Below are 25967 nucleotides of genomic sequence, written 5' to 3' on the forward strand. Positions count from 1 at the left end.
TGGTATACACAAGTATTGCACAAAGGAACACAAATGACAAACAAGTAAGCTGTAGTGCAACGTGTGGTCATAATGTTCCAAAACAGAGGTGGATAGGTTGTCAGGTTATTTCAAGAGCCCAAATGGTTGAAGGGAAGAAACTATTCTTAAACCTGGAGGTGTGGGATTTGTGGGTCTGCCCTACTGTAGCTGTGAGAAAATTGCACAGTGTGCATGTCTCTCTGTATATTCCAGTCTAACCCGTTAATTTCTGACTATCACTACATTTTTAACTTCACTTGCACTGCATGACTTTCCAAGTGGTCATTCGTATGTACAGGCAGTTCATTAATCTGGAGTTTGTAACCTGGGGGAGAACCTGTGGTGTTGATCAGTATGGTTTGCAGAGCCTGTTTCTGTGCCATTTGGCTCCATGTCTTGAGGTGTGCTTCCACTCTCATATGGCTCATTCTGAACTGTGGTGACCACCCTCCATCCCCCGCAGGAGGACCAGGCTCACTGGGCTTCTCTTGTCTGCCACAGGTTGCCGTGTTTTTCGGTGGGCTCTCCATTAAGAAGGACGAGGAGCTGCTGAAGAAGAACTGCCCGCACATAGTGGTGGGCACCCCGGGCAGGATCCTGGCACTGGCTCGCAACAAGTCCCTGAACCTCAAGCACATCAAGCATTTCATCCTGGACGAGTGCGACAAGATGCTGGAGCAACTCGGTGAGCTTCGATTTCTTTGAGGGTCCCAATGGCCCGTTCGAGGGAGTGGGCAGCTGAACTGTGCGGGGCAGCTTATCCCAGTAGGCGTGAGTGGTAGTGGGCTGCCTGCTGGGTAGTGTGATGACTTCTTAGAACTTATGAAGAAGATGTAGAGGAGATGGTTCATGGAGAAGGGAAGCTGGCGAGTGGGTGTGTGGGAATGTTGGTTGGGTGCTATAGAGTGGTGCCTCCACCTCCTCCACCCTTCTGTAAGGGAGCTAGTAATAAGCCCAATGGGAGCCCGGTTTGACAACATCTGACAGTCAATTTAGACACTCCACTCCAGTGGTAACTCAATGACTAATTCTCAATTGAAAGAATTGAATGAAAGCTCTGGATTTAAAGGGAAGCAGAGAGGCAGGTTTTCCACGTAATAATAGCTTACAAATAACTTGCAAATAACTTATGGAATGACGAGTCCTGATGAAGTTTCTCTGTCCAAAATGTCGTCTGTTTATTCCCCTCCATGTATGTTGCCTGGCTCACTGAGTTCCTTCAGTGTTTTGTGAGTGTTGCTCAACATTTCTAGCATTTGCAGAGCCTCTTGTGTTTAACATTCGGACAGGTACCTGATTTGAAAGGTTCAGAGGAATATAGGACAAGCATGGGTTGGCATGGACGAATTGAGCTGAAGGGCCTGGAGTTTCATGTTCTCTAACTCCGTGACTATGACCAGAAGACTGGGCAGAAAGGTTGGGAGGTTTGAAGAGATGAAAGCTGCGGAGAGCATTAGGCAGTCCCAATACAGTCGAGGGGCTTCCCGTTCCCACCTGATTTCCAGTAGTGTCTGTTTGGAGTTTGCTCCTTCCCTCTGAGACAGCATGGGGTCTCCCTGGTTACTCTGAAACGCACGTTGGTTGGCTGCAAAATGTCCCCAGTGTCTAATATCAGAGGGCATGCATTTAAGGTAAGGGTGGGGGGCTAAATTTAGAGGAACTGTGACGGACAAGCTTTTTTTTAAACTCAGAGAATGGTGAGTGCCTGGAACTCACTCCCTGGGGTGGCGGTGGAGGCAAATTCGGTAGAGGAGTTTAAGAGGCTCTTAGAAAGGGGCATGAATGTGCGTGATACGGACATTGTGAAGGCAGAAGGGATTAGTTTATTTGGCATTTGATTGCTAATGTAATTAGTTCATTTGGCATTTGATTGCTAATGTAATTAGTTCAGCACAACATCGTGGGGCGAACATTGTTCCTGTGCTGTACTGTTCTATTTGAGAGGTAGAATTGCAGGCCATTAATGGCAATGTGGACAGGACGTCCTACCCTGGGATTGGACTGATTGTGTATGTGGTGGGTGGGAGGGAGGAAAAGGCTTGTTTTGCTGCTGCTCTGTTGTTGTTCTGTGGGCATTCTATGTTGGTCCAGAATGTGTGGCAACAATTGCAGGCCACCCCCAGCACATCCTTGGGTTGTTGGTTGTTAATGCAAATGATGCATTTCACTATCTCATTGACGATCATGTAATAATTAGAAGAATCTGAACCACTATAGGGTTAGTGCAGGAATTTCAGATTAGACTGAATAGAGTGAAATGAGCTTCTGCTTACGAAATACAGGAGTGCAGCTCACATATGCAGTACATTGCAGCCTTTCACATTGAATGTGCAAAACTAATTTTTTTTCCCACTGTCTTCTCTCCCATGTGCTGCTGTTTTTCAGACATGCGTCGAGATGTCCAGGAAATCTTTCGCATGACCCCTCATGAAAAGCAGGTCATGATGTTCAGTGCCACCTTAAGCAAGGAGATTCGTCCAGTTTGCCGCAAGTTCATGCAAGATGTAATTATACTTCTAGCTTTTTGTTTCTCGGCCTTGATTGCCTCCATCTTACGCTGGCCAGTACCATCTAACGCAGGCAGCCTCTTGGAAGCAGATCCAAAAGAAAAAATAACTTCCTCAGAGGCAGTCAGATTGAGCTTAGGTTAGAGGAGGCAGATGCTTGGTTTTTCTTTCCTGAGTGAGAAGCCACCAGATGCGGAAGACATTACGGGAAGAACGCCCCCCAACCTCCTTTACAAGTTGCCGGTCACACAAGGTAGAGAGAGACAGGTCCCCTCCCCAGCCGTCACAGGGTAGGTGCAGTGAAACGAAAGAGGCAAAAGGCTTTTTGATAAAGTATCAAGCGTAACATGCAGACGGAACTCATTATATTCATTGACATCAGTGCCACCACCCATCTCCTCCTGCTCTTAGGAAGGTGACCCGTTTTCCCTGCAGCTAGTCTAGTGCACTAGTTATTTGCCAGATCCTGCCTATGTAACTCAAACCTGAGAGCCCACAAAGAAACTCAAATGGGATACTTTTTAAATTGAAATTTTAATTCACTGAGCTACATTGTTGGAGCTTATCTGGGGGTAAAAAAAAAAAATTGGAGTGTGGCTGACCCCCATCAACAGCAGCTCGCTTCCCCCCCCACCCACCACCATTCCCTCCCCATCCCAAACACGTGCAGTTCCCCTCTGCCCCGTCTGCTCCGTGACACTGAACAAGAGGAGTTTGGGAGTGCAGTCCACTGATTTCCAGGGTCTCTCAGTGTTCCCGGAAGACCTTGCGAAAGACCGCACTGTCCTTCCCACTGCCCCTGTCCCAAGCCCACCACTTCCACCACCCCCTCCCCCAACCCCTTCTCCTCCCAAAGCAGCAGAATACCTTTGGCCACTGTGGCGGGCGAGAGCGGATGTGGACGGCGGGGTCCAGACGGCAGGCAAGAAGCCCCTGGTGAGGATCGACTCCTACAGCCTGAGGGGCCCTCGAGCCGAGAAGGAGGACCAAGCACCCAGACGGCCGGGCATTCTATCCTTTTGATGTTTTGGCGTTTCTCTTGTTGTGGCCTTTGTTGGAGGGAGGATTTGGGGAGGCAACGATACGTTCAAGGGTCAAAGCCATTGCCTTGAGGATTCTGGGAATGCTGGCTCTGACAGGGATGGTGGTAAAGGGGAGCTACAATCTGGCAACTTGGGATGAGTGACATGACTTTAGAAACTGTTGTAATTGAAGGACAGTGTCCCTGTTGCTGGATTGGGAAAGGTAATGAAAATTGAAAGAGCTGCAGGAATCCATCAGACTATTGTGAAATATATTCTATAGAAACCCTCTTAATCCGTCCATTTCTCTTAATGCTGACCTAATATCTTTCTGTACAATCTCATTTTTTTTCTGATGGCACAGTAATGCCTGGGGTCCCATTTCACTCCTGAGTTATTTTTGCTGGCATGCCCCTCCTATTCATACTCCTTCTCCAGATGCCCTGACACAGTAGTGGTAAATTGTTGCACCACACATGATCTTGATATTTCAGTTTATTTATTATCCCTGCTAAAACACCTCTAAGCTCTTTTGACTTTTCCAAGTATTGGAGCAAATCACTAACTTGCAAAGAGAATTATAATTTCTTGTCCACCTTTTTCTTTGAAAGGCTTGGTGATTGTGATTTGGGGACCATCCTTGTCTCGTGCTCTGTCACTTCTAAATCAGTAAGGGACAATCCAGTGGGTGGCAGTGCCTTTGGCCATGAATTCCACTGAGAACCTGGGGTTTATGCCCCGATTTACATACCAGACTGGTTGCATCACCGTCTGGTACAGAGCAGCCATTGAACAGGATCAGAAAAAGCTGCAGCAAGTTGTAAATTCTGCCAGCTCAATCATGGGCACTAGCCTCTCCAGAATCGATGATAGCTTCAAAAAACCGTAAGACATAGGAGCCGATTTAGGCCATTTGGCCCATCGAGTCTGCTCCACAATTCAATCATGGCTGATCCTTTTTTTTTCCCCTCCTCAGCCCCACTCCCTGGCCTTCTCCCCGTAACTTTTGATACCATGGCCAATCAAGAGCCTATTAATCTTTGCTTTGAATACACTCAATGACCTGGCCTCCACAGCTGCCTGTGGAAACAAATTCCACAAATTCACTACCCTCTGGCTAAAGAAATTTCTCTGCATTTCTGTTTTAATTGGATGCCCTTCCAAGTGAGGCTGTGCCCTCTTGTCCTAGATTCCCCCACCATGGGAAACATCCTTTCCATACTTACTCTGTCCAGGCCTTTCAACATTCAAAAGGTTTTTATGAGATCCCCCCCTTAACCTTCTAAATTCCAGCAAGTGCAGGCCCAGAGTCATCAAACGTTCCTCGTATGATAACCGTTTAATTCCCAGAATCGTCCTTATGAATCTCCTCTGAACCCTCTCCAGTGCCAGCACATCTTTGCTTAGATGAGGAGCCCAAAACTGTTCACAGTACTCAAGGTGAAGCCTCACCAGTGCCTTATAAAGCCTCACCATCTATCTCTGCTCTTGAATTCTAGAAATGAATGTTAACATTGCACTTGCCTTCCTCACCACCGACTCAACCTGCAAGCCAGGGAATGGGGTTGAGGAGGGGAAAAAAGGATCAGCCATAACTGAATGGCAGTGCAGACTCAATGGGTCAACTGGCCTAATTCTGCTCCTATGTCTTATGGTCTTAACCTTTTGGGTGTTCTGCACGAGGATTCCCAAGTCCCTTTGCATCTCAGATTTTTGGATTTTCTTCCTGTCTAGAAAATAGTCTGCACATTTATTTCTACTACTGAAGTGCATGACCTTGCATTTTCCAACGTTGTATTTCATTTGCCACTTTCTTGCCCATTAAGTTCTTCTACAGCCTTCCTGCTTCTTCAATGCTACCTGCTCCGCCACCAATCTTCGAATCACCTGCCAACTGAGCAACAAAGCCATCTATTCCATCATCTTAATCATTTATATACAGCATAAAAAGAAGCAGTCCCAACACGGACCCCTGCGGAACACCACAAGTCACTGGCGACCAACCAGAAAGGGATCCTTTTATTCCCACTTGCTGTCTCCTACCAATCGGACAGTGTGCTATCTATGCCAGTAAACTTCCTGTAATACGACGGGCTCTGAACTTCGTAAGTAGCCTCCCGTGTGGCGCCTTGTCAAAGACCTTCTGAAAGTCCAGGTATACAACATCCACTGCATCCTCTTTATCTGATTTGTCATCTCCGTGCAGGATTCCAGCAGATACGTCAGGGAAGATTTCCCCTTAAGGAAACCATACTAGCTTTGCCCTATCATATCCTGTGTCACCAAGTACATCATAACCTCATCCTCAATAATTGACTTCAAAATCTTCTCAGATACTGAGATCAGACGAATTTCCTTTCTTCTGCCTTCCTCCTTTATTAAAGAGTGGAAGTTCATCTAGGGTGCAGTTCATCTGATCCAGGTGACTTTGCACCTTTGGGTCTTTCAGCTTTTTGAGCACCTTCTCCCTTGTAATAGTAACTGCACTCACTTCTCTCCCCTCTCATCCTTCAACACCTGACGCACTGCCAATGCCTTCTACAGTGAAGACTGGTGCAAATTATTCATTTAGTTCATCTGCCACCTCTTGGTCCCCATTATTATTTCTCCGACCTCATTTTCAATCGGTCCTATATCCAGTCTCGTGCTCTTTTATTTTTTATATACTTGAAAAAGCTTTTTCTATCCACCTTGATGTTGTTTACTAGCTTGCTTTCAAATTTCATCTTTTCCCTCCTAATGATTCTTCTAGTTGCTTTCCGTAGGTTTTTAAAAGCTTTCCAATCCTATATAACCATATCCTCTGTCTTCCTGCTAATTTTTGTTTTGTTGTATACACTCTCTCTACTCAGTCACGTTGTACTATTTTGTCATTTGGGTATTCCTTTGTTTTTGAAATACATCTATTCTCTTTTTTCCTAGAAACTCAAGCCATTGCTGCTTTGCTGTCATCCCTGCCAGTATCTCCTTCCAATTTACTTTGGCCAACTCCTCTCTCATACCACTGTATTTTCCTTTACTCCACTGAAATACTGCTACGTTATTCTTTACTTTCTCCCTATCAAATTTCAAGTTGAACTCAATCATATTGTGATCACTGGCTCCTAAGGGTTCCTTTGCCTTAAGCTCCCTAATTGCCTCCAGTTCATTACATAACATCCAATCCAGTATAGTTGATGCTCTAGTAGGCTGAATGTCAACTGCTCTAAAAAGCCATCTCTTAGGCATTCAACAAATTCACTCTCTTGAGATCCATTACCAACCTGATTTTTCCAATCTATCTGCATGTTAGATCTCCCACAACTATCATAACATTGCCCTTTTGACACGCCTTTTCTATTTCCCATTGTAATCTGTAGTCCACATCCCAGCTACTACATTTGTATTTGGAGGTTTGTATATAAATGCCACTTACTCTTGGAGTTTCTTAGCTCAACACACAAGGATTCAACATCTTCCAATCCTATGTCACATCTTTCTACTGATTTGATGCCATTCTTTATCAATAGAGCCATGCCACCTGCTCTGCCTACCTTCCTATTCCTCTGATATAATGTGTAACCTTGGACATTCAGCTTCCAGCTACAACCATCCTTGAGCCATGATTCAGTGATGGCAACAACATCATAACTGACAATCTGTAAAAGTGCAACAGGATTATCCTCTTTACTTGATATACTTCATGCATTGAGATATAAAACGTTGATTACTGTATTTGCTACCCCTTTTGATTCTGCATCCTTAAATGCACTGATTCTCACCCTGCTAGCTGCAATTTTGTCCTATCTTTCGCTTGACCTTTCGCAGTCTGGCTGCACGCTACCTTTGCTTTTTTTTAAACCATCTATCCTTTCCTGAGTCACTTTGCTCTGGTACTCACCCCCTGCCAAATGTTTAAACCCTTCCTAACAGTTTAAACAAACCTGTCTGCGAGAATATTGATCCCCGCGGGTTCAGGTGCAACCCATCACTTTTGAATGCTGTATGTCATACCTCCCTCAGAAGAGATCCCAATGATCCAAGAACCTGAGGCCCTGTCCCCTGCACCGGTTTCTCAGGCACATATTAATTTGCCAAATCATCCTGTTTCTACCCTCACTGACGTATGTAGAATAATTACTCAGCCAGTCTGTTGTGGCTATGGGAAATAACAGGTAGTTAAATACTATTCAAAACTGAGTCTTGAACTTGCAAAACCATGATTGATGAATTAGCAAGTAGGAGTAGGTCCTTAAACTTTGTCAATCAGACCTTAAATCATAAAAGCAGTATTAGGCCATTTGGCCCATCAAATCTGCTCTGTCATTTGATCATGGATGATTTACTTTCCCTTTCAACCCCCATTTTCTTGCCTTCTCCCTATAAACTTTGAGGCCCAAGAATCTATCAACCTCTACTCTAGTCTCTTCAGCCATCTGTGGAAATGAGCTCCACACTCACCACCCGGTGGCTAAATAAATTTCTCTTCATCTCTGTTTGACAGGGACATCCTTGTATACTGAGGCTGTGCACTTTGGTCCAAGATTGGAAACTTTGCCTCTATAGAATCAGCCTTTCCATGTCCACTCTGTCACAGCCTTTCAATATTTGTTGGTTTCATTGAGATCCCCCCCCCCCAATTCATCTAAACTCCAGTGAGTAAAGGCCCAGTGCCATCAAATACTCCTCGTGTTAACTCTTTCATTACAGGATCATTCTCATAAACCCCCCATGGAACTTTCCTGCTGCCAGGACATCTCTTTTTAGATGATGGGGCCCAGAACTGCTCACAATACTCCAAGTGTGGTCTGACCAATGACCATAAGATATAAGAGCAAGGGCAGGCCATTCAGCCCATCGAGTCTGCTCTGCCATTCAATCATGGGCTGATCCAATTCTTCCAGTCATCCCCACTCCCCATACCCTTTGATGCCCTAGCTAATCAAGAACCTATCTGTTTCTGCTGTAAATACACCCAATAACATGGCCTTCGCAGCCACTTGTGGCAACAAATTCCACAGATTTACCACCCTCTGCATCTCAGTTCTAAATGGACGTCCTTCAATCCTGAAGTCATCCCTTCTTGCCCTAGAATCCCCTATCATATCTAATCTGTCAAGGCCTTTTAACATTTGGACTGTTTCTATGAGATCCTTCCTCATCCTCCTGAACTCCAGGGAATACATCCCGGGAGCTGCCAGACATTCCTCATACGGTAAACCTTTCATTCCTGGAATCATTCCTGTGAATCTTCTCCGACCCCTCTCCAATGTCAATATATCCTTTCTAAAATGAGCCCAAAACTGCACACAATACCCCAAGTGTGGTCTCACGAGTCCCTTATAGAGCCTCAACATCACATCCCTGATCTTATATTCTATACCTCTAGAAATGAATGCCAACATTGCATTCGCCTTCTTCCCCACTGACTCAACCTGGAGGTTAATCTTTAGGGTATCTTACACAAGGACTCTCAAGTTCCTTTGTATCTCTGCATTTTGAATTCTCTCCCCATCTAAATAATAGTCTGCCTGTTTATTTCTTCCACCAAAGTGCATGATCATATACTTTCCAACATTGTATTTCATTTGCCACTTCTTTGCCCATTCCCTAAACTATCTAAGTCTCTCTGCAGGCTCTCTGTTTCCTCAACACTACCCGCTCCTCCTCCACCTATCTTTGTATCATTGGCAAATTTAGCCACAAATCCATAATTCCATAGACCAAATCACTGACATATGTCATAAAAAGTAGTGGTCCAAACACCAACCTCTGTGGAACTCCACTGGTAACTGGCAACCAAGTCATAATAGGATCCCTTTATTCCCACTGTTTTTTCTGCCAATCAATCAATGCTCTACCCAGGCTAATAACTTCCCTGTAATTCCATGGGCTGTTATCTTGCTAAGCAGCCTCATGTGCGGCACCTTGTCAAAGGCCTTCTGAAAATCCAAGTACACCACATCTACTGCATCACCTTTGTCTACCCAGCTTGTAATTTCCTCAAAAAATTGTAGTGGGTTGGTCAGGCAGGATTTTCATTTCAGGAAACCATTCAGGCTTTGGCCTATCTTGTCATGAGCCTCCAGGTACTCCATAATCTCATCCCTAACAATCGATTCCAACAACTTCCCAACCACTCATGTCAGACTAATGGGTCTATAGTTTCCCTTTTGCTGCCTCCCACCCTTCTTAAATAGCGGACTAACATTTACAATTTTACAGAAATCCGGTACAATGCCAGAATTGATTGATTCTTCAAGGATCACTGTTAATAGCTCTACAATCTTTCTAGCTACTTCCTTCAGAACCCAAGGGTGCATTCCATCAGGTCCATGAGATTTATCCACTCTCAGACAAATAAGCTTCCTAAGCACCTTCTCAGTCGTAATTTTCACTGCACATACTTAATTTCCCTGACACTCCTGAATGTCTGGTATACTGTAGATGTCTTCCACTGTGAACATTGATGCAAAATACGCATTCAGTTCCTCTGCCATCTTTGTGTCTCTCATTACAATATCTCCAGCGTCATTTTCTATTGGTCCTATATCTATCCTCAACTCCCTTTTACCCTTTATATACTTAAAAAAAAAATGCTTTTGGTATCATTTTTGATATTAGTCGCCAGGTTCCTTTAATAATTCCTTCCTAATGACCTTCTTAATTTCCTTCTGAAAGTTTTTAAAAGCTTCCCAATCCTCTTTCTTCCCACGAGCTTTGGCTTCCTTGTATGCCGTCTCTTTTGCTTTTACTTTGGCTCTGACTTAATTTGTCAGCCATGGTAGACAATAGACATTAGGTGCAGGAGTAGGTCATTCGGCCCCTCGAGCCAGCACTGGCATTCACTGTGATCATGGCTGATCACAGTCAGTACCCCGTTCCTGCCTTCTCCCCATATCCCTTGACTCCGCTATCATTAAGAAATCTATCTAACTCTTTCTTGAAAGCATCCAGAGAATCGACCTCCACTGCCTTCTGAGGCAGAGCAAATTCCACAGATCCACAACTCTCTGGGTGAAAAAATTTTCCCTCAACTCCGTTCTAAATGGCCTACCCCTTATTCTCAAATTGCGGCCTCTGGTTCTGGACTCCTCCAACATCGGGAACATGTTTCCTGCCTGTAGCGTGTCCAATCCCTTAATAATCTTATATGTTTCAATCAGATCTCCTCTCATCCTTCTAAATTCCAGTGTATACAAGTCAAGTCGCTCCAATCTTTCAACGTATGACAGTCCCGCCATCCCGGGAATTAACCTCGTGAACCTACGTTGCACTCCCTCAATAGCAAGAATGTCCTTCCTCAAATTTGGAGACCAGAACTGTACACAATACTCCAGGTGTGGTCTCACCAGGGCCCTGTACAACTGCAGAAGGACCTCTTTGCTCCTATACTCAACTCCCCTTGTTATGAAGGCCAACATACCATTAGCTTTCTTCACTGCCTGCTGTACCTGCATGCTTACTTTCAGTGACTGATGAACAAGGACACCTAGATCTCGTTGTATTTCCCCTTTTCCTAACTTGACACCATTCAAATAGTAATTTGCCTTCCTGTTCTTGCCACCAAAGTGGATAACCTCACATTTATCCACAGTAAACTGCATCTGCCCACTCACCTAACCTGTCCAAGTCATCCTGCATTATCACAACATCCTCCGCACACTTCACACTGCCACCCAGCTTTGCGTCATCTGCAAATTTGCTAATGTTACTTTTAATCCGTTCATCTAAATCATTAATGTAGTGTCCTTCTTCCATTCAAAAATTTCTTCTTATTTGATATACATCTGTCTTGCACTTCCTTCATTTTTCGCAGAAACTCCAGCCATTGCTGTTCTGCTGTCCTTCCTGCTAGTGTCTCTTTCCAGTCAACTTCGGCCAGTTTCCCTCTCATGCCATTGTAATTTCCTTTATTCCACTGAATAAACACATAGTGACATATAAAGCCTCAGCATTATATCTTTGCTTTTATGATGTAGCCCTCTCGAAATGAATGTTTTTCTGTGCCAGATGCACAAAATCCTCAATGCCACCCCCCCCCCCACCCCAGTCTTTCAATGATCTTTCTCCTTCCTCTTTAGGTACCTCACTCGTGCACCCAGCAGATTTAGAAATATTCATCACCAAGAAAGTTCCGTTTTGCTTTATGTGAAGTCATGCATTAAAGGCAAGGGTTTGGATTATTTTCAGAACAGGAAGAGGAACTAAAGCCCTGCTCATTCTTTCATGACGTTTGGAGCTCCATTCTTTTGGAACTTGTTCATTGTCTACAGCCTGCCCAAGCTTGAACAGTGTAGGAAGGATGAACATCACTGACACTTCTGATGGTTTTTATCCTCCTGCTTTACTGGAAACAAAATCTCCTGTGTTTTCTCTGCGGAATCAACACTGTCCGAATTTTACCCCACTAGTACATGCCCACTGAACTTTTTCTCCTTCTGTACAAAGTTGATGCTTAGCTGCTGGGCTTTTCTGGCCTTTATAGCAGGTTTCCTTCTTGTTTTAAGGAGCCACAACAGACTTTGTCTTTTTCCATCTGAAAATTGTTTGTGGGATTTTGCAAACTGGATGGGAAGACCTCAGACATTCCTTTCAGTGCTACACATATGAGGTCTCCTGTTGGGAATGGGCAAGGAGGAGGTGTTGCATCTTCTTCCACCAAGTGATTTCTCTATAGACCATTCACTCCTGTATTAATGTTTGAAGACTTGGGCAGAATGTATGTCTTTTTTTAAAACATACTTATGTATTACATTAAGTATGCTGCATGGAGGCAGGCTGCTGGACCTGTGGTCATTGGTTAGCAGGAGCCCATAAGATGTAGGAACAAAATTAGGCTATTTGTCCCATTGAGTCTTCTCCATCATTGTATCACAACTAATATTTTTTCTCCAACCCATACACTGTCCTCCCCTTAATCTCCTTACCAAGCATGAATTTTCCATCTCTGCTTTAAATACACACAGTGACTTGGCCTCCACACCGTAGATCCATAGATGAAGGGGGACTGAGGCAAAAGAGGAATTCCATAGACTCACACATCTGCCCCCACACCCACCCTCTGGCTGAGGATATTCCTCCTTGCCTCAGACCCCTTCACTCTGAGGCTGGCCCCTTGGAGCTCCCTCGAACACCAGGGCAGAGAGCCGGGTAAGGGAATTGAGACGGACAATGTGGAGTGTCCCTGAGTACTATTACCTCTTGTAACCCCCATATCCCTCTGCTTCATCGTGACCTATCCTGCTGCCCCTCTGATACCGATTACCTTGGTAGCCAGTACCAGTGATTTAAGGGGCCACCTCACTTTACAGGAATTGCCCTAGGCTTTAACCACTCCTTCAGCATGAGTGCAGAGGTGCCAAGTGTGAGCAGATCAAACACGTGTGAAGTTAATACTACACACCCTTGTCTACCATTAAATATTTCCCGATCCTTTGCTTATTGTTTGGTTTTCCTGGAGATGAATGGAGTATCTGCTTCCTTGGATGCTTTGTTTCTTTGGAGATGATCACAATGTTTGCTGTCTGGATAATGGTTTGTACATTGCCTGCTCCTCATTCTCCTTCAGCTCAGCAGCCAAATGTCCTACCTAAAAGTTCCTGCCCATGAAAACTCAAGGACCCTCCTCACTGGCCATGGAATAGTTTCCTGGATTTTGTTTCTGTTTTCCTCTCCCAATGCATCCTCCACTCTCCTGGTGTTTGCTGAATGGGGATGTAATACACCAGAGTGGAAACTTTAGTTGGCTACAAGCCATTCTCCTGCCACTCCCAGATTATAAACATGTGCTTAATAGACACCCACATACAAAGAAGCTGCCCTTTCATTAAATTCTGAAGTCCAAAATATGTACAAACATTAGTTCCATCAAGCACCAGAACTTTCTCCCTCTCCCCAGTTACAGTAATTTTTTTTCTCTTCTTATCAGCTTGCTAAAGAAGAACAATTACTATGTTTGTATAAGTAATAAGAGGGAGAGGCTGTTTTGCCGTTCAAAAGGTCTGCTTTTCTTGCCATTCACAGCATTGGGAAGGGGTGGTTATCAGTTTCAACGTCTAGTAACTTTGCATAGTTTCTAATGTGAATGAAGTTGACTTTACCAGGGTAATGCAGGAGGGTAATCAGATGCAGGAGGAGGAAGGGGTATTGCACATAAACCCAGTCTGGGAACCAGTTGCGCTCAGCAGCCTGTTTCTATGCTGTGACCCTTGAGTCAGAACGTGTCGGCGATGAAACCCTTTTAACTAGAGATGTATAATTTGTATTACTTACAAAGTATGTACATTTAATTTACCGTATGTTCTGGTTTGCTTAACTCGAAGAACGAAACAATCTTTTTCAAACTCTTTGATTTCCTTAACTCAGTTTCCATACATTGGACCAGGTCCCGGGGGGGTTGTCGATAGCATTTCTCTCCATTCTGTGGCTTTGCTGAATGTTTGTTATTCCCCAGCTCCCCCCATCTCCACTTTATTCTTTCCTCCCTCCACCATCAGGCTGGGGGCAGTGGTGAGTGGCGTGAGGCACCCCCTCCCACCACACGCCACTGTTAGCTATGTGAGCAGGCACCTCGGTCAATGCCACCCTTGCTCTAAACAGCCATCCTTGAGATGCCAGTCAGTGGTCCTGGGTATAAGATGAACACCTGATCCACCTAACCCAAACTTAAGAGTGAAGACCTCCAGTGTTTTTATGCCCAATCACCGCTGTGAAGGTTTGCCATTGAAGCCAGAAATGATTTGAGAGGCACTTTCCAAACTGCTGACAAGCAGCTTGCCAAGGGCAAATGTATTTCCAATGTACTGAACCGCCCCTTGATCAGGTCCCTTGAGCTTCACTCCTGCTTGAATCATTGTGAGTGCTGGCAAGTTCATTGTTCACAAGCACGCAGTCATCGCCCTGCCTCGGTGTAGCTGATATTCTGTCAAGGGGGTGGAAGTGTCAGAAGATTGGAGGCCATCAAATATAGTGAGCAACAGGATTCAGGAGTCCCTGTAAGCAAATCACAAAGTTATTGGGCTGGTAGAACATAGGACATTAGGGCACGGTACAGGTCCTTTGGCCTACAATGTCATGCTGATGCTTTAACTTACTCTAAAATCAATGTATCCCTTCCCTCCTACGTAGGTCTGCACTTTTCTATTATATGTGTGCCTATCTAATGTCCCTGCCTCTACCTGTGGCAGGGCATTCCACACACCCACCACTCTGAGTATAATAATAACAATAACAGCTTATTTATGGAACACTTTTTACCTGAACATGTGTTCAAAGTGCTTTACAATGGAATAAAGTGTGAACATAACAAATTTACCTCTGACGCCCCCCTCCCCCCTAACTTTTCTCCAATCACCTTAAAATTAGGCCCCCCTTGTATTAGCCATTTCCACCAAAAGATCGGAGACAAGCAAATATAGCAAGCAACAGGATCCAGGAGCCCTCTAAGCAACTCATAAAGTTAATAGGCGAGTAGAACATGAAACGAGCCAGCCTGTGGTATAGTGGCATCAGCACCAGACTTCGAGGAGAGTGGTCCTGGGTTCAAATCCGGCCGGTGCCTTGCACTCTTTCCATTCATGCTGGGTTGAGCATCAAGCTAGCAACTCGGCCAAAATGCTAACGAAATGGCAAGGTCGCCACCCGATGCGCTACAGAGCGCAGAGAGGAGTATTAGAACATACAACAGGATGGTACTTGTCCTTCAGCCCAGTTGTGACCTACTCTAAGATCAATATAACCTTTCCCTCCCTCACAGCCCTCCTTTTTTTTTATTTCATCCATATGGCTATCCTAGAATGTCTTAAATGCCCTTCATGTAGCTGCCTCTGCCATCACCAGTGGCAGGGGTTGGCAAGGCCAGTAGTGTGTTGGTCTTTACTGCAACACCAGGAAAGCATTAATGCAGAGTAAAGGCTTTGCAGTTGACTGCACCTGAAGCCCTGTGCCCCATTTTAGTTCATAAAGGTTGAGGAGATTAGTGCTTTCATTGAAATGTACAATGTTTCTCAGGGACATTTTGATTTCATTGGGTGAGTTTTGGACCCAGAGGATGGGCACAATGGTAGCATAGCAATAAGTGAACCCTGTTACAGCTCAGGGCGTTCCAGAGTTCAGAGGTCAATTCCGATGCCGTTCTGTAAGGAGTCTCTATATGTCCTCCCTGTGGAATGCATGAGTTTTTCCCGGGTGCTCCAGGTTCCTCCCTCAGTCCAAAGACAAACCGGGTAGGTTATTTCATTACTGTAAGTTGTCCTGTGATTAGGTTAAGGTTAATTGGAGTTGTGGATTGCTGGAGAGGTGTGGCTGTAAGGGCCAGAGGTGCCTACTCCGCACTGTATCGCTAATACCTAAAATAAAGGATTGGTGAAGAGGTAGATTAGGATTGGATTTGGCAATGAGTGGCAGAGCAGAATGGAGAGACCATGTGACATAGTCCTGCTCCTATGTTTGCTCCAACACTGAAGTTTCAGGCTTTTCCCACTGCTTTCCCACTCCACCTTGATAGAGGTCAGAAACCTTTGGGGAAGATGCCCTTCATGGCTCTTGCTTTTCCTTAGGGGAGTCACGTTAGAAGAACTTGAGAAATGCACCTTTCTAAAAGGCTGTACTGGGATCTCTGGCCTTTTCGTATTGAATATCATCAACATAGAGAGGTCCAACCATCCCCAAGGCAGTCACTGTGGTTGTTAACTCCTGGAGCATTGATGGCTGTTGAGAGAGAGAAGATCATCACTATGCAAAGGATGGATTAAATGCAGAGAATGCTGAAGTCCTGGTCCTCCCTGTTGCATGCAGATCGACACTGTGGTTCCTAGTGGATGATTTCTAGAGCTTGCAACACTTGAAAAGTTGCCTGGTGTTAATTATGTGCTTTGCACACAAGATCCCAGTTTACACTGAATGTCAGAAGCAAATAAGAATCTGGGAGCATTGGAACAAGGAGCTGGACCTGTTGGCCTTTCCTGTCATTGAGCTGAATCATAGCTGCTCTGAAATGGGCTCCAGCCACTAGCTTCGGTTCACTTGCACCTAACAATCTCACAGGCAAAGGTCCATTAAATCAGGCAGTGTGTCTCCATGTTCCCTGGAGTTAAGAAGATGAAAGGTTGCGTAATTTAAACATTCAAGATACTGAAGGGCCTTCACGTGGTTGAGGTGTTTTTACCAGCGGGAGAGTTGCAAACAAAGTCGTAACTTACAAATAATGGGCTGGCCATTTAAAACTGGAGCTGGATCTGCCCCTGAGGGCGTTAGAGACCAGGTGATCACAAATATTTAAAGTGACACAGAAGACACCAGCGTAGATCGACTTCGATCATATTGAAATGACAAGGCAGGACTGAGTGCCCACTATTTTCTACTGCAGGCTTTGAAGTTATTGAAAGACCACCTTGAATCTAATAACCTTTTCTCTTTCTGTGTTGTGTGAAGAAGTGTGTCTTGTCATCACCGAACTCTTAATTTTAAGACTGCACACTCTTATTTACAACCAGGAGATCTAATTGCTATTAAGGCAGTGGTCCCCAAACTCCGGGCCGCGAAGCATGCAGTGGCGCAGTGGTAGCCGGGACACACCCAGCACATCTTTAAAGAAAAAGCCGAAATAAACCGTGCCTGGCGGCACCTAATTAATTAGCTTGTTTGCTTCGGCTTTTTTTTTAAAGATGTGCTGGGTGCGTCCCGGCTACCACTACACCACTGCATGCTTTGCGGCCCGGAGGTTGGGGACTACTGTACTAAGGGATAGAGAAAATAAGCTCCCAGTGAAAATGATTTTGATTTGATCTGTCCAATCTTTGTTGATTGGAATGCCTTTGTTCTAAAGACATCACTCCCAGCATGAGCATTATAATGGTAATAATGCCTTTTAACCCCAGCAGAAATGGTTCATGGTGGGCTAGAGCTGTAATTGAAGTTCAAATGTCCAGCTGCCAAGGAGTTAGTGACCCTTGTTGTTGGCATTGCTCAGCTCGTCATTAGTACAAGACTGACTTTCTCACTGCATTTGGAACAACAGGGCAGATTTGGACGGTTCATGGAGTAGTCGTGGGGGGGGGCGCGTGAGGGTGATGGGGGAGTGAGGGGCTGGGAGCAGTTCGGAGGGGGGTGTGCATTTAATGGCAGGGTAATTTGCTCCGCAGCCAATGGAGATCTTTGTGGACGATGAGACGAAGCTCACTCTGCACGGCCTGCAGCAGTACTACGTGAAGCTGAAGGACAATGAGAAGAACCGGAAGCTCTTTGACCTGCTGGATGTGCTGGAATTCAACCAGGTAGAGACGAGACACCCCATCCCCACCCTTCCCCTTTCATTTGACTGGGTGGGACTGGAGCAGGTCTTATTGTCGTTTAATACTGTGTGGGAATGGAGGTAGGGCAGTCCTGGCATCTGAATGAAAGGATGACTGATGTCTCTTGGGCTTGTTCCCCGCACTAGAATTCGTATATTTACATTTGGCGCAGCAACACGTTATGCAGAGTAAATACATAAATACCAACATGCAGTTGCAATATAAACAGTACCATAAAAACTGGTATAAAGTGTTTGCAGTGCAGTGACTATTGTACTACATAGAGGGGGCGGAGGGGAGCACTAGAATGGCTGACCAGATCAACTGCCTGACAGAAGAAGCTTTTAAGATGGAATGTTTTTTGTTCTTATAGCCCTATTATGCTTTCCTGTGGGTGGCGTGGTGGAGATATGTCTCTACCAAGGGAGTAGGGTGCTCCTTCTCTCCGCTAGCCTGCAGGTCACCCTTGAGCAAGGTGTAGCACCTGCTTAGCCCCCTGATCAGGGTCACGTGAAGCCATGGGAGCAGGTGGTGGAGCAGCTGGTACATATCACAAGACCTGGTTATGTGACCACTGACACCAGGCAGACAATCTGTGAAGAGTATTGATAATGGCTGGGGTTCACCATCTTGTAAAGGCACTGCCCAGAAGGCGGCAATGGCAAACCACTTCACTGTTGCAGAAAAATTTGCCAAGGACAATCATGGTCATGAGACCATGGTAGGCCACATGACACATAATGATGATGATGAGTGCTTTCCTCAATTTCTTTTCCTAAGGACCAAAGGTACATTTCCCAGTTAATGTGTGAGACAAATTGGTTTGCAGATTCTCATGGTGCCTGCTTTTCACTGGAATTGGTTGATTGTTGTCACATGTGCTTAGATGCAGTTGAAAATCTTAGTTTTGTATGCCATCCGTACAGATCATTTCAAAATACAAGTGTATAGATGAAGTACAGGGGAAAAGCAAATAACAAATGGAGAAGTTACGGGTTTGGGTACTGTCTGCTGTAGAAATCTCGATGGAGCAGCTGTGGTGGATTTTGTAAGTGGTACATACTGCAGTAGTTCTGAACCTGTAGAGGACGGAATTAATGTTTTACTTGGTGGGTAATGGTCTGGTGGGCTGCTTTGCCCTTGTTAGTATGGACTTCTTGATGGTTATCAGATCATGCTCATCCAGCAGGCACCGGCTGCTCTGGGCTTCTCTGATTAACCAGCTTTTGTTTCTTTGCAGGTGGTGATCTTTGTGAAATCGGTGCAGCGCTGCATTGCTCTGGCGCAGCTCTTGGTGGAGCAGAACTTTCCCGCCATAGCCATCCACAGAGGCATGCCGCAGGAGGAGAGGTTAGTGACCCAGGTGGTCAGTGGGGTGGGGAGTGGGGGTGCAGGCTGTGATGGCGGCACAGTAGCTTAGTGGATAGCACAACGATATTACAGCACTAGGCAACCTGGTTCAATTCCCTCCGTAAGGAGCTCATACGTGATTGCCCGGGTTTCCTCCGAATGCTCCAATTTCATCTGACATTCCAAAGAAGTACATGCTCGTGGATTAGTTGGTCACATGGGTGTAATTGGGCCGGAAGGGCCTGTTACCCTGCTGTATCGCTAAATAAATAAATTAGCAAGAGAATAGAGCCTGGAGCAGACATTTTGTCTCAGCATATCTGTGTTGGGTCTTTGAAAGAGCCCTGAAGATTTTGTCCAGGTTCAGGGTTTTGATCTGAAACATCAACATTCCTTTCCCTCACAGCTGCTGCTTGACCCACTGAGTTAGATTGCTTATTGCTTCAGATTCTAGCACCTACAGTCTTCCCTCTTTGAAAATATTGTCTTTTAAAACTTATCTGTTTCTGTTTCGTAAGTACTATTGAGCCTCCATTCTGGATTTCCTCTCCCCGCCCCCCACCCTACTTTCCCCATTTCCCTCCCTCCAACGCTGAAAACATTAAAAGCCTAATGTTAAGCAATGCCTTCAAGTGTTTTCTTCTGCTCCAAAAAAGAGCAAAGGTTCTGTTCCCAGCAGAACAGAGGTGTATGGTAACAGGAGGAGGCAATTCCAAGTTAATTTATTGTCTAAGTACGTATATGCCACCATATACTACCCTGAGATTCACTTTCTTGCGGGCATATGAAGCTTAAAATATAAAAATTAAATTTAAACATAATATTGAAAAGAGATAATTTTATTATATAAAAAATCTAAACCCACTACCAGAAAAAAACACAGCTGTTAGGTTAAAAAAAAAGGAAGAAACCTTTAGCAGATAGTAAAACATATTATTAGCCAACATCTGTGCTTAATAGCAAATCAAAGATTTTGAAAATAATTCAAAAAAGGTCCCCACAATGTTCAAAAATCTTGTCTAGATTCAGAAATTGAACAGCGAATCTTCTCTAAGTTTAAGCATGACATAACATCATGTAACCAATGAGTATGAGTAGGCGGGGTGGCACCCTTCCACTTAAACAACAATGCTCTCCTGGCTATGAGAGAAACAAAGGCCAAAATATGCAGATCGTGTGTCTCCAAAATAATATCATTTCCTCCAAATAAGGCTGTCAAAGGATTAGGTTTAAAATTTACTTTAAAAAGCACCAAAAAAGTTTGAAATACTTCCTTCCAATATTTTTCAAGACCCGGACAAGTCCAAAACATATGCATTAATGAAGCTTCTCCATTATTACATCTATCACAAAAGGAAGATATCTCTGAATAAAAACAGGACAGCTTGTCTTTAGACATATGAGCTCCAAGAACCACTTAAATTGTAGAAGGGAATGACGGGCACATAATGATGAGATATTAACCAATTTAAAAATTTTGTTCCAAGTGTCCTCAGAAATTGAAATCTGTAAATTTTATTCCCAAAGCTGAAGTTTCTATCTACTTTCCATCTACGACAGGGTTTTGCTTTAATCGCCAAGTCCAACTCTGAATTTTCCCCTGTGATTTGTTTTCTTTATTTCTGCAGGCTGTCCCGATACCAACAATTCAAGGATTTCCAGCGGCGGATACTGGTCGCCACCAATCTGTTTGGCCGGGGTATGGATATCGAGCGGGTGAACATCGTGTTCAACTACGACATGCCGGAAGACTCAGACACCTACTTGCACAGGGTACTGTGCCCTTCAGTCTGTCACTGGAGTGTGGCACCATTCATTTGACTGCTGTGAACTTTGTGCTCATTCCTTCACACAAATGGATGGATTTCCTTGGTTGGAGGTGGGATTAGTTAGCTCGTCGTCATGCCCATGGACTACAGGGCCTGTTCCGGTGCTGTATGTACCATTCTTTGTACCCACTGGCCTTGCACACCAACATTGGGCTGACTGGGCTTGGGAAGGCAATATCCCAGGAATAACTAGTATCTTTACAAGTGACAGACTGGGAAGAGGTTATAGTCAGGATACCTGTGGGAGCCAGTACGTTTGTAAAAGATGTGAGCATATCATCTGTCTCTAGAGATGTGGCTAGACATAAAGAAATGGGAGAGAGGTGTCAGAGATAGACCAGGTAAATTTGAGGCATGGTGGAAATCAGGGGCAGAGTATTCCTTCCTCTCTCTCACCTTATTCTGACTTCTGACCCCTTCCTTTCTAGTCCTGATGAAGGCTCTCGGCCAGAAACATCGATTCTGTATTCCCCTTCATGGACGCTGAGTTCCTCCAGCATTTTATGTGTGCTGGGAGGGCGATGTTGATGCAGGCCAAAGGATTGAACGTTTCTTCTCAGTCGGCGTGTGGGAGTCCCCATCGCTGGGAATCCATGTCAGTGTGGTGGGGGTCATCCACACAGAGACAGATGCATGACAGCCAGTGTATCTCCAATGTGATGCCAGTCTACGGCTGATCTGGGGTCATTTTTCTTCTTCTTCTTCTGAATTTTTATGGCGGTTGACAGTCCAACTTAAAGGTGCTTTACTGCCACCAACCGGACTGGAGTGCGGTGTAGAGAATTGGGGGTGAGGGATGTGGTGGAATCCTTACTACTTTTCTTTCAAATGAAGGCTAAATTACCCCAAAAAGCCTTATAGTAACGAAAGATGATACTGTGAGTTAAATTACATTGACTCCCATCTGGCCTCATTTACTAAACTTGTGAATAACACTGCCTATGACGTAGGTGGCGAGAGCTGGTCGGTTTGGGACCAAGGGGCTGGCCATCACCTTTGTGTCAGATGAGAATGACGCCAAGATCCTGAACGATGTGCAGGACCGGTTCGAGGTGAACATCAGTGAGCTGCCCGATGAGATCGATATCTCCTCATACAGTAAGTACCAAGCACATTCCCACAGAGGGATTGGGAAGGATGAGTGTGGGGAGGAAAAGGCCTTTGGACAGTCACGGCGTTGAGGAGGAGATTTTAAAAAAAGGATCAGCCGTGATTGAATGGCGGAGCAGACTCAATGGGCCAGATGGGAGTCAATGCAATTCTGCTTCTATGTCTTATGGTCTAATGGATGTGGGCAACTAAGTGTTGCATGATCTAGGCTGAAAGGGCATTCCAAAAGGTGCTGCTTAAAAGACTTATGTGAAATAAGGATGCATGGAGTTCGGGGTGATGTACTAGTTTGGATGGATGCTTGGTTAATCACAGTGGAAGACAGAGTTGGGATAACGGGTGTTCCTCTGTTGGCTATCGGTGGTGTAGGGGTCAGTGCTGGAGCTGCAATGGTTCACAATGTACATGATGGATTTGGAAGAGGGCACTGAGTGTAACGTATCTGTCTGCTGATGACCATAAATTGAGTGGGAAAACAAATTGCACAGAGGACGAAGAGTCTGCAGAGAGACTTAGATAGGTCAAGTGAGTGGGTAAGGGCCTGCCTGATGGATTCTCATATCGATGCCTCCGTGGATGTTGCATCCTAGCTGCTTATGTGATACACAAGCCAGGGCAGTACGATATGGAGAGCAAGCTGTTGCCCATTAGCATGCTCCCCCTCCACACAGTTGCTGTACCCATAGGAATGTCAGAGACTGATACAGTTCAGCACCAGTGGCATCGCAGGAGTTGCCAGTGAGCATTGAACTCAATGTAGGTCTGCCTTAGGGACTCCAGCTCCAGATTTTTCCATCAGTGTTTATTCCCAAAGCTTTCCCCATGAGTGGGTATAGCTGCAAGGCAGTGGATGTTTGAGATCAGAGTTTTGTTTTCCTAAATGAGCTGCCAGCCATGGCTGTCAAGCCCCATCTGACGAAAGCGACTGGTCTTAAGGTGCCGGTAATCCGCCTTTGCCCTTCCCCTATCGGTTGAAACAGTTCCGGCAGGCCTAGAAGCTAAGCCAGGTGTGAAGGCCTTGTTTTCAGAAGCTATTTGAGATGCACGTCACTGGGAACATTTAAAAGGTAGTAGGAGCAAATCCCCATTACCACCCCTGGGTGTAACAACCTTAAGGTTCTCAGGTGGATTAAGACATTGGTAAATACAAGGTCTTCCACTTTGGAAGGAAAAATTAGAAGGCCAGTATATTATTTAAATTGTGAAAGACTGCAGTGTACTGTTACGCAGAGGGACATGGGAGTGCTTGTGCATGAATTACGAAAGGTTGGTTTGCAGGTGCAGCTGGTTAGCAAGAAGGCAAATGGAATGTTGGCCTTTATTGCTGACCGGATTGAACTTAAGAGCAGGAAGGTTATGCTGCAACTGTACAGAGTACTGATGAGGCTGCACCTGGAGTACTGCGTGCAGTTCTGGACTCCTTACTTGGGGAAGATATACTGGCTTTGAAGGCAGTGCAGAGGAGGTTCACCAGGTTGATTCCAGGGATGAGGGGATTAGCCTACGAGGAGAGATTGCTTCGCCTATGACTATACTGTTGCTACAAAACAACAAATTTCTCACCATAAGGGAGTGATGATAAACCTGATTCCGATTAACTGTTTGTTCTTTCATCAATGCTGCCTGACCAGCTGAGTATGTCCAACATGTTAAGTTCAAAGTTCAAGGTCACATACTACTTTGATATTCTTGCAGGCATTTATAGGAAAAAGTACAATAGAATTTTACAAGAAATCATACATAAAGCTTGAGAAACAACCAGTGTGCAAAAGAAATCAAACTGTAGATAAAGGTTTAAGCTTGAAGCTTCGTCAGGTGCTTTGGAATAGCCCAGGTTGCTAGCCAAAATGGTGAATATGCAGGTATAGAATATTTTTAACAGTTAGCCCCACTTTAACTCTTTTTCACTCCCCATTCCCCTCTCTTCTCTTGCAGTTGAGCAGAGCAGATAGATGTGAGACCACACATCCCGCTTTTATCACCATGGGTTGAAGATCGCCAAGTCTGACACTGCGGACCACACCATTTTACATTGATGTGCGTTCACCAGCATTGACAATGGAAATGGCTGAATGTAAATACCATGTGTTTAGCTGCACTTGACAAGTGACATAATTCCGTATAGTTTCATAGACTATTTTTAGAATTATTTTCCCACCTTCCTTTATTTGTGGTGAACTGTGTTTGCATGGAGATTTTGAGTGGCATATACACTACATTATCCCCACCTGGCGCCGGGTATTTGAGTAGAAAATGTGTTCCAGTGATAACAATTAAAGAGAAAAAAATCCTTGGTACCAGGAGCTTGTGTTGTTCATCATCTCTCTTACCCCTCCATGCCCTCTCCTGAAGGCTTTTGCTGAGGTTTCCACTGGATGACCACTCTCTGCGCAAGGACTGAGAAGCCAGTCAGGTTTTGCAGACAGCTCCAGACCTTCGTTCCCATCCTCGTGAGGGACAAGTCCCAACGCCCTGGCCAGTGTTTTTATAAATGCTCCCATTTCATACCTAGCCTTACTTGAGGCCAGATGGACCCAGTAACAGCCAAGACCAAACAACAAGGTGATGCTAAGTCAATTTGACTCTGAAAAGATTGAACGCAGTGCCTATTTATGATCCCTGCATGATTTTTGCACTTGGAGAGCGGAGGAGAGGCGTTACCTGTAAACTCTGGAGCAGCAAAGACAGGTATGAGTCGCCGGACCTAATTCAGACACCGCCATGGTAAATTATCGTCTGTTATGTGTTCGAGAGATTCCCAAGGCATCAGAAACACAATCTTGTTTAGATATTTAATAAGATCCTGGTTAGTAGTCTGATCTTGGTCTCAAGATTACCCTCAGCTCCCTCATAATACAAAGATCCACCTCCATTTCGATTGGATTCAATGGCTCCACCTCTCGAGTTGAGAATTCCACAAACCCGTAAAAAGGAACTCCACAGTGCCGCAGTGTGTAGAGACTGATGTTCAGTCCTGACTTGAACGCTGTGGGTGTGATGGTTACACATTCTCCTTGTGACAGCAGGTACTCCAGTTTACTCCCACATCCCAATGATGTGCAGATAAGTTGACTGGTGTAAATTGCCCCTAGTGTTGTGGGTGAGGGATGGATTCTGAGGGTAGCTGATAGGGAGTGTGGGGGAGAGTAAAAATGTAGGATTAATGTTAACAGATGATAATTGGCGTGGGCTGAAAGACCTGTTTGCCAGTTGTATGTCTCTAGGACTCTGAGCAATTCTGGCACTTTGGGAAGGAGAAGATGGCCTTTGACAAATTGTATCAGAGGATGCTACCTCAATCTTTTTTTCTCCAGTCTTGCGGAGGGGTCTCGACTCGAAACATCGACTGTACTTTTGACCATAGATGCTGCCTGGCCTGCTGAGTTCCTCCAGCATTTTGTGTGTGTTGCTCGGATTTCCAGCATCTGCAGATTTTCACCAGATCTAGTTTTGAAGGGTGCACATTTGCCTTCAGATCTCATCTTTACCGAGGCATCAGAGTACCATGACATGGAAACATGACCTTTGAGTACACATCAGCCATTAACCATCCATTTACACAGATCCCATGTGGAGCAGCACGGTAGCATAGTGGTTAGCACAACGCTTTGCGGTACCAGTGACCTAGGTTCAATTCCCGCTGTTGCCTGTAAGGAGTTTGTACGTTCTCTCCGTGACTGCGTGGATTTTCTCCAAGGTTTCCTCTCACGGTCCAGTTAATTGGAGGTTAATTGGTCATTGTAAATTGTGCTGTGATTAGGCTAGAGTTGCTGGTCAGCCTGGGCCTACTCCTCACTGTATCTCAGTAAATCAATTTCCATCAACTCTGCTACCTAGACGTCGGAATATCACTGG

The 25967-nt window shown here is 44.9% G+C and overlaps 1 protein-coding gene across 1 annotated transcript in view; it reads left to right on the forward strand.

Annotated features, from left to right (window-relative positions):
- Positions 1–25386, forward strand: part of ddx39b (DEAD (Asp-Glu-Ala-Asp) box polypeptide 39B) — a 40703-nt gene extending 15317 nt beyond the window's left edge. Inside the window, exons 5-11 of the mRNA XM_063048095.1 lie at positions 523–706; positions 2407–2525; positions 17674–17805; positions 19064–19173; positions 20802–20946; positions 21953–22100; positions 24048–25386. Coding sequence (XP_062904165.1) covers positions 523–706; positions 2407–2525; positions 17674–17805; positions 19064–19173; positions 20802–20946; positions 21953–22100; positions 24048–24064 — 855 coding nt within the window. The 3' untranslated portion in view covers positions 24065–25386. The remainder of the gene's footprint in view (positions 1–522; positions 707–2406; positions 2526–17673; positions 17806–19063; positions 19174–20801; positions 20947–21952; positions 22101–24047) is intronic.
- Positions 25387–25967: the final 581 nt, after the last annotated feature.

The sequence above is a fragment of the Mobula hypostoma genome, chromosome 5 (assembly GCF_963921235.1).
Source record: "Mobula hypostoma chromosome 5, sMobHyp1.1, whole genome shotgun sequence".
NCBI classification, from domain to species: domain Eukaryota; kingdom Metazoa; phylum Chordata; class Chondrichthyes; order Myliobatiformes; family Myliobatidae; genus Mobula; species Mobula hypostoma.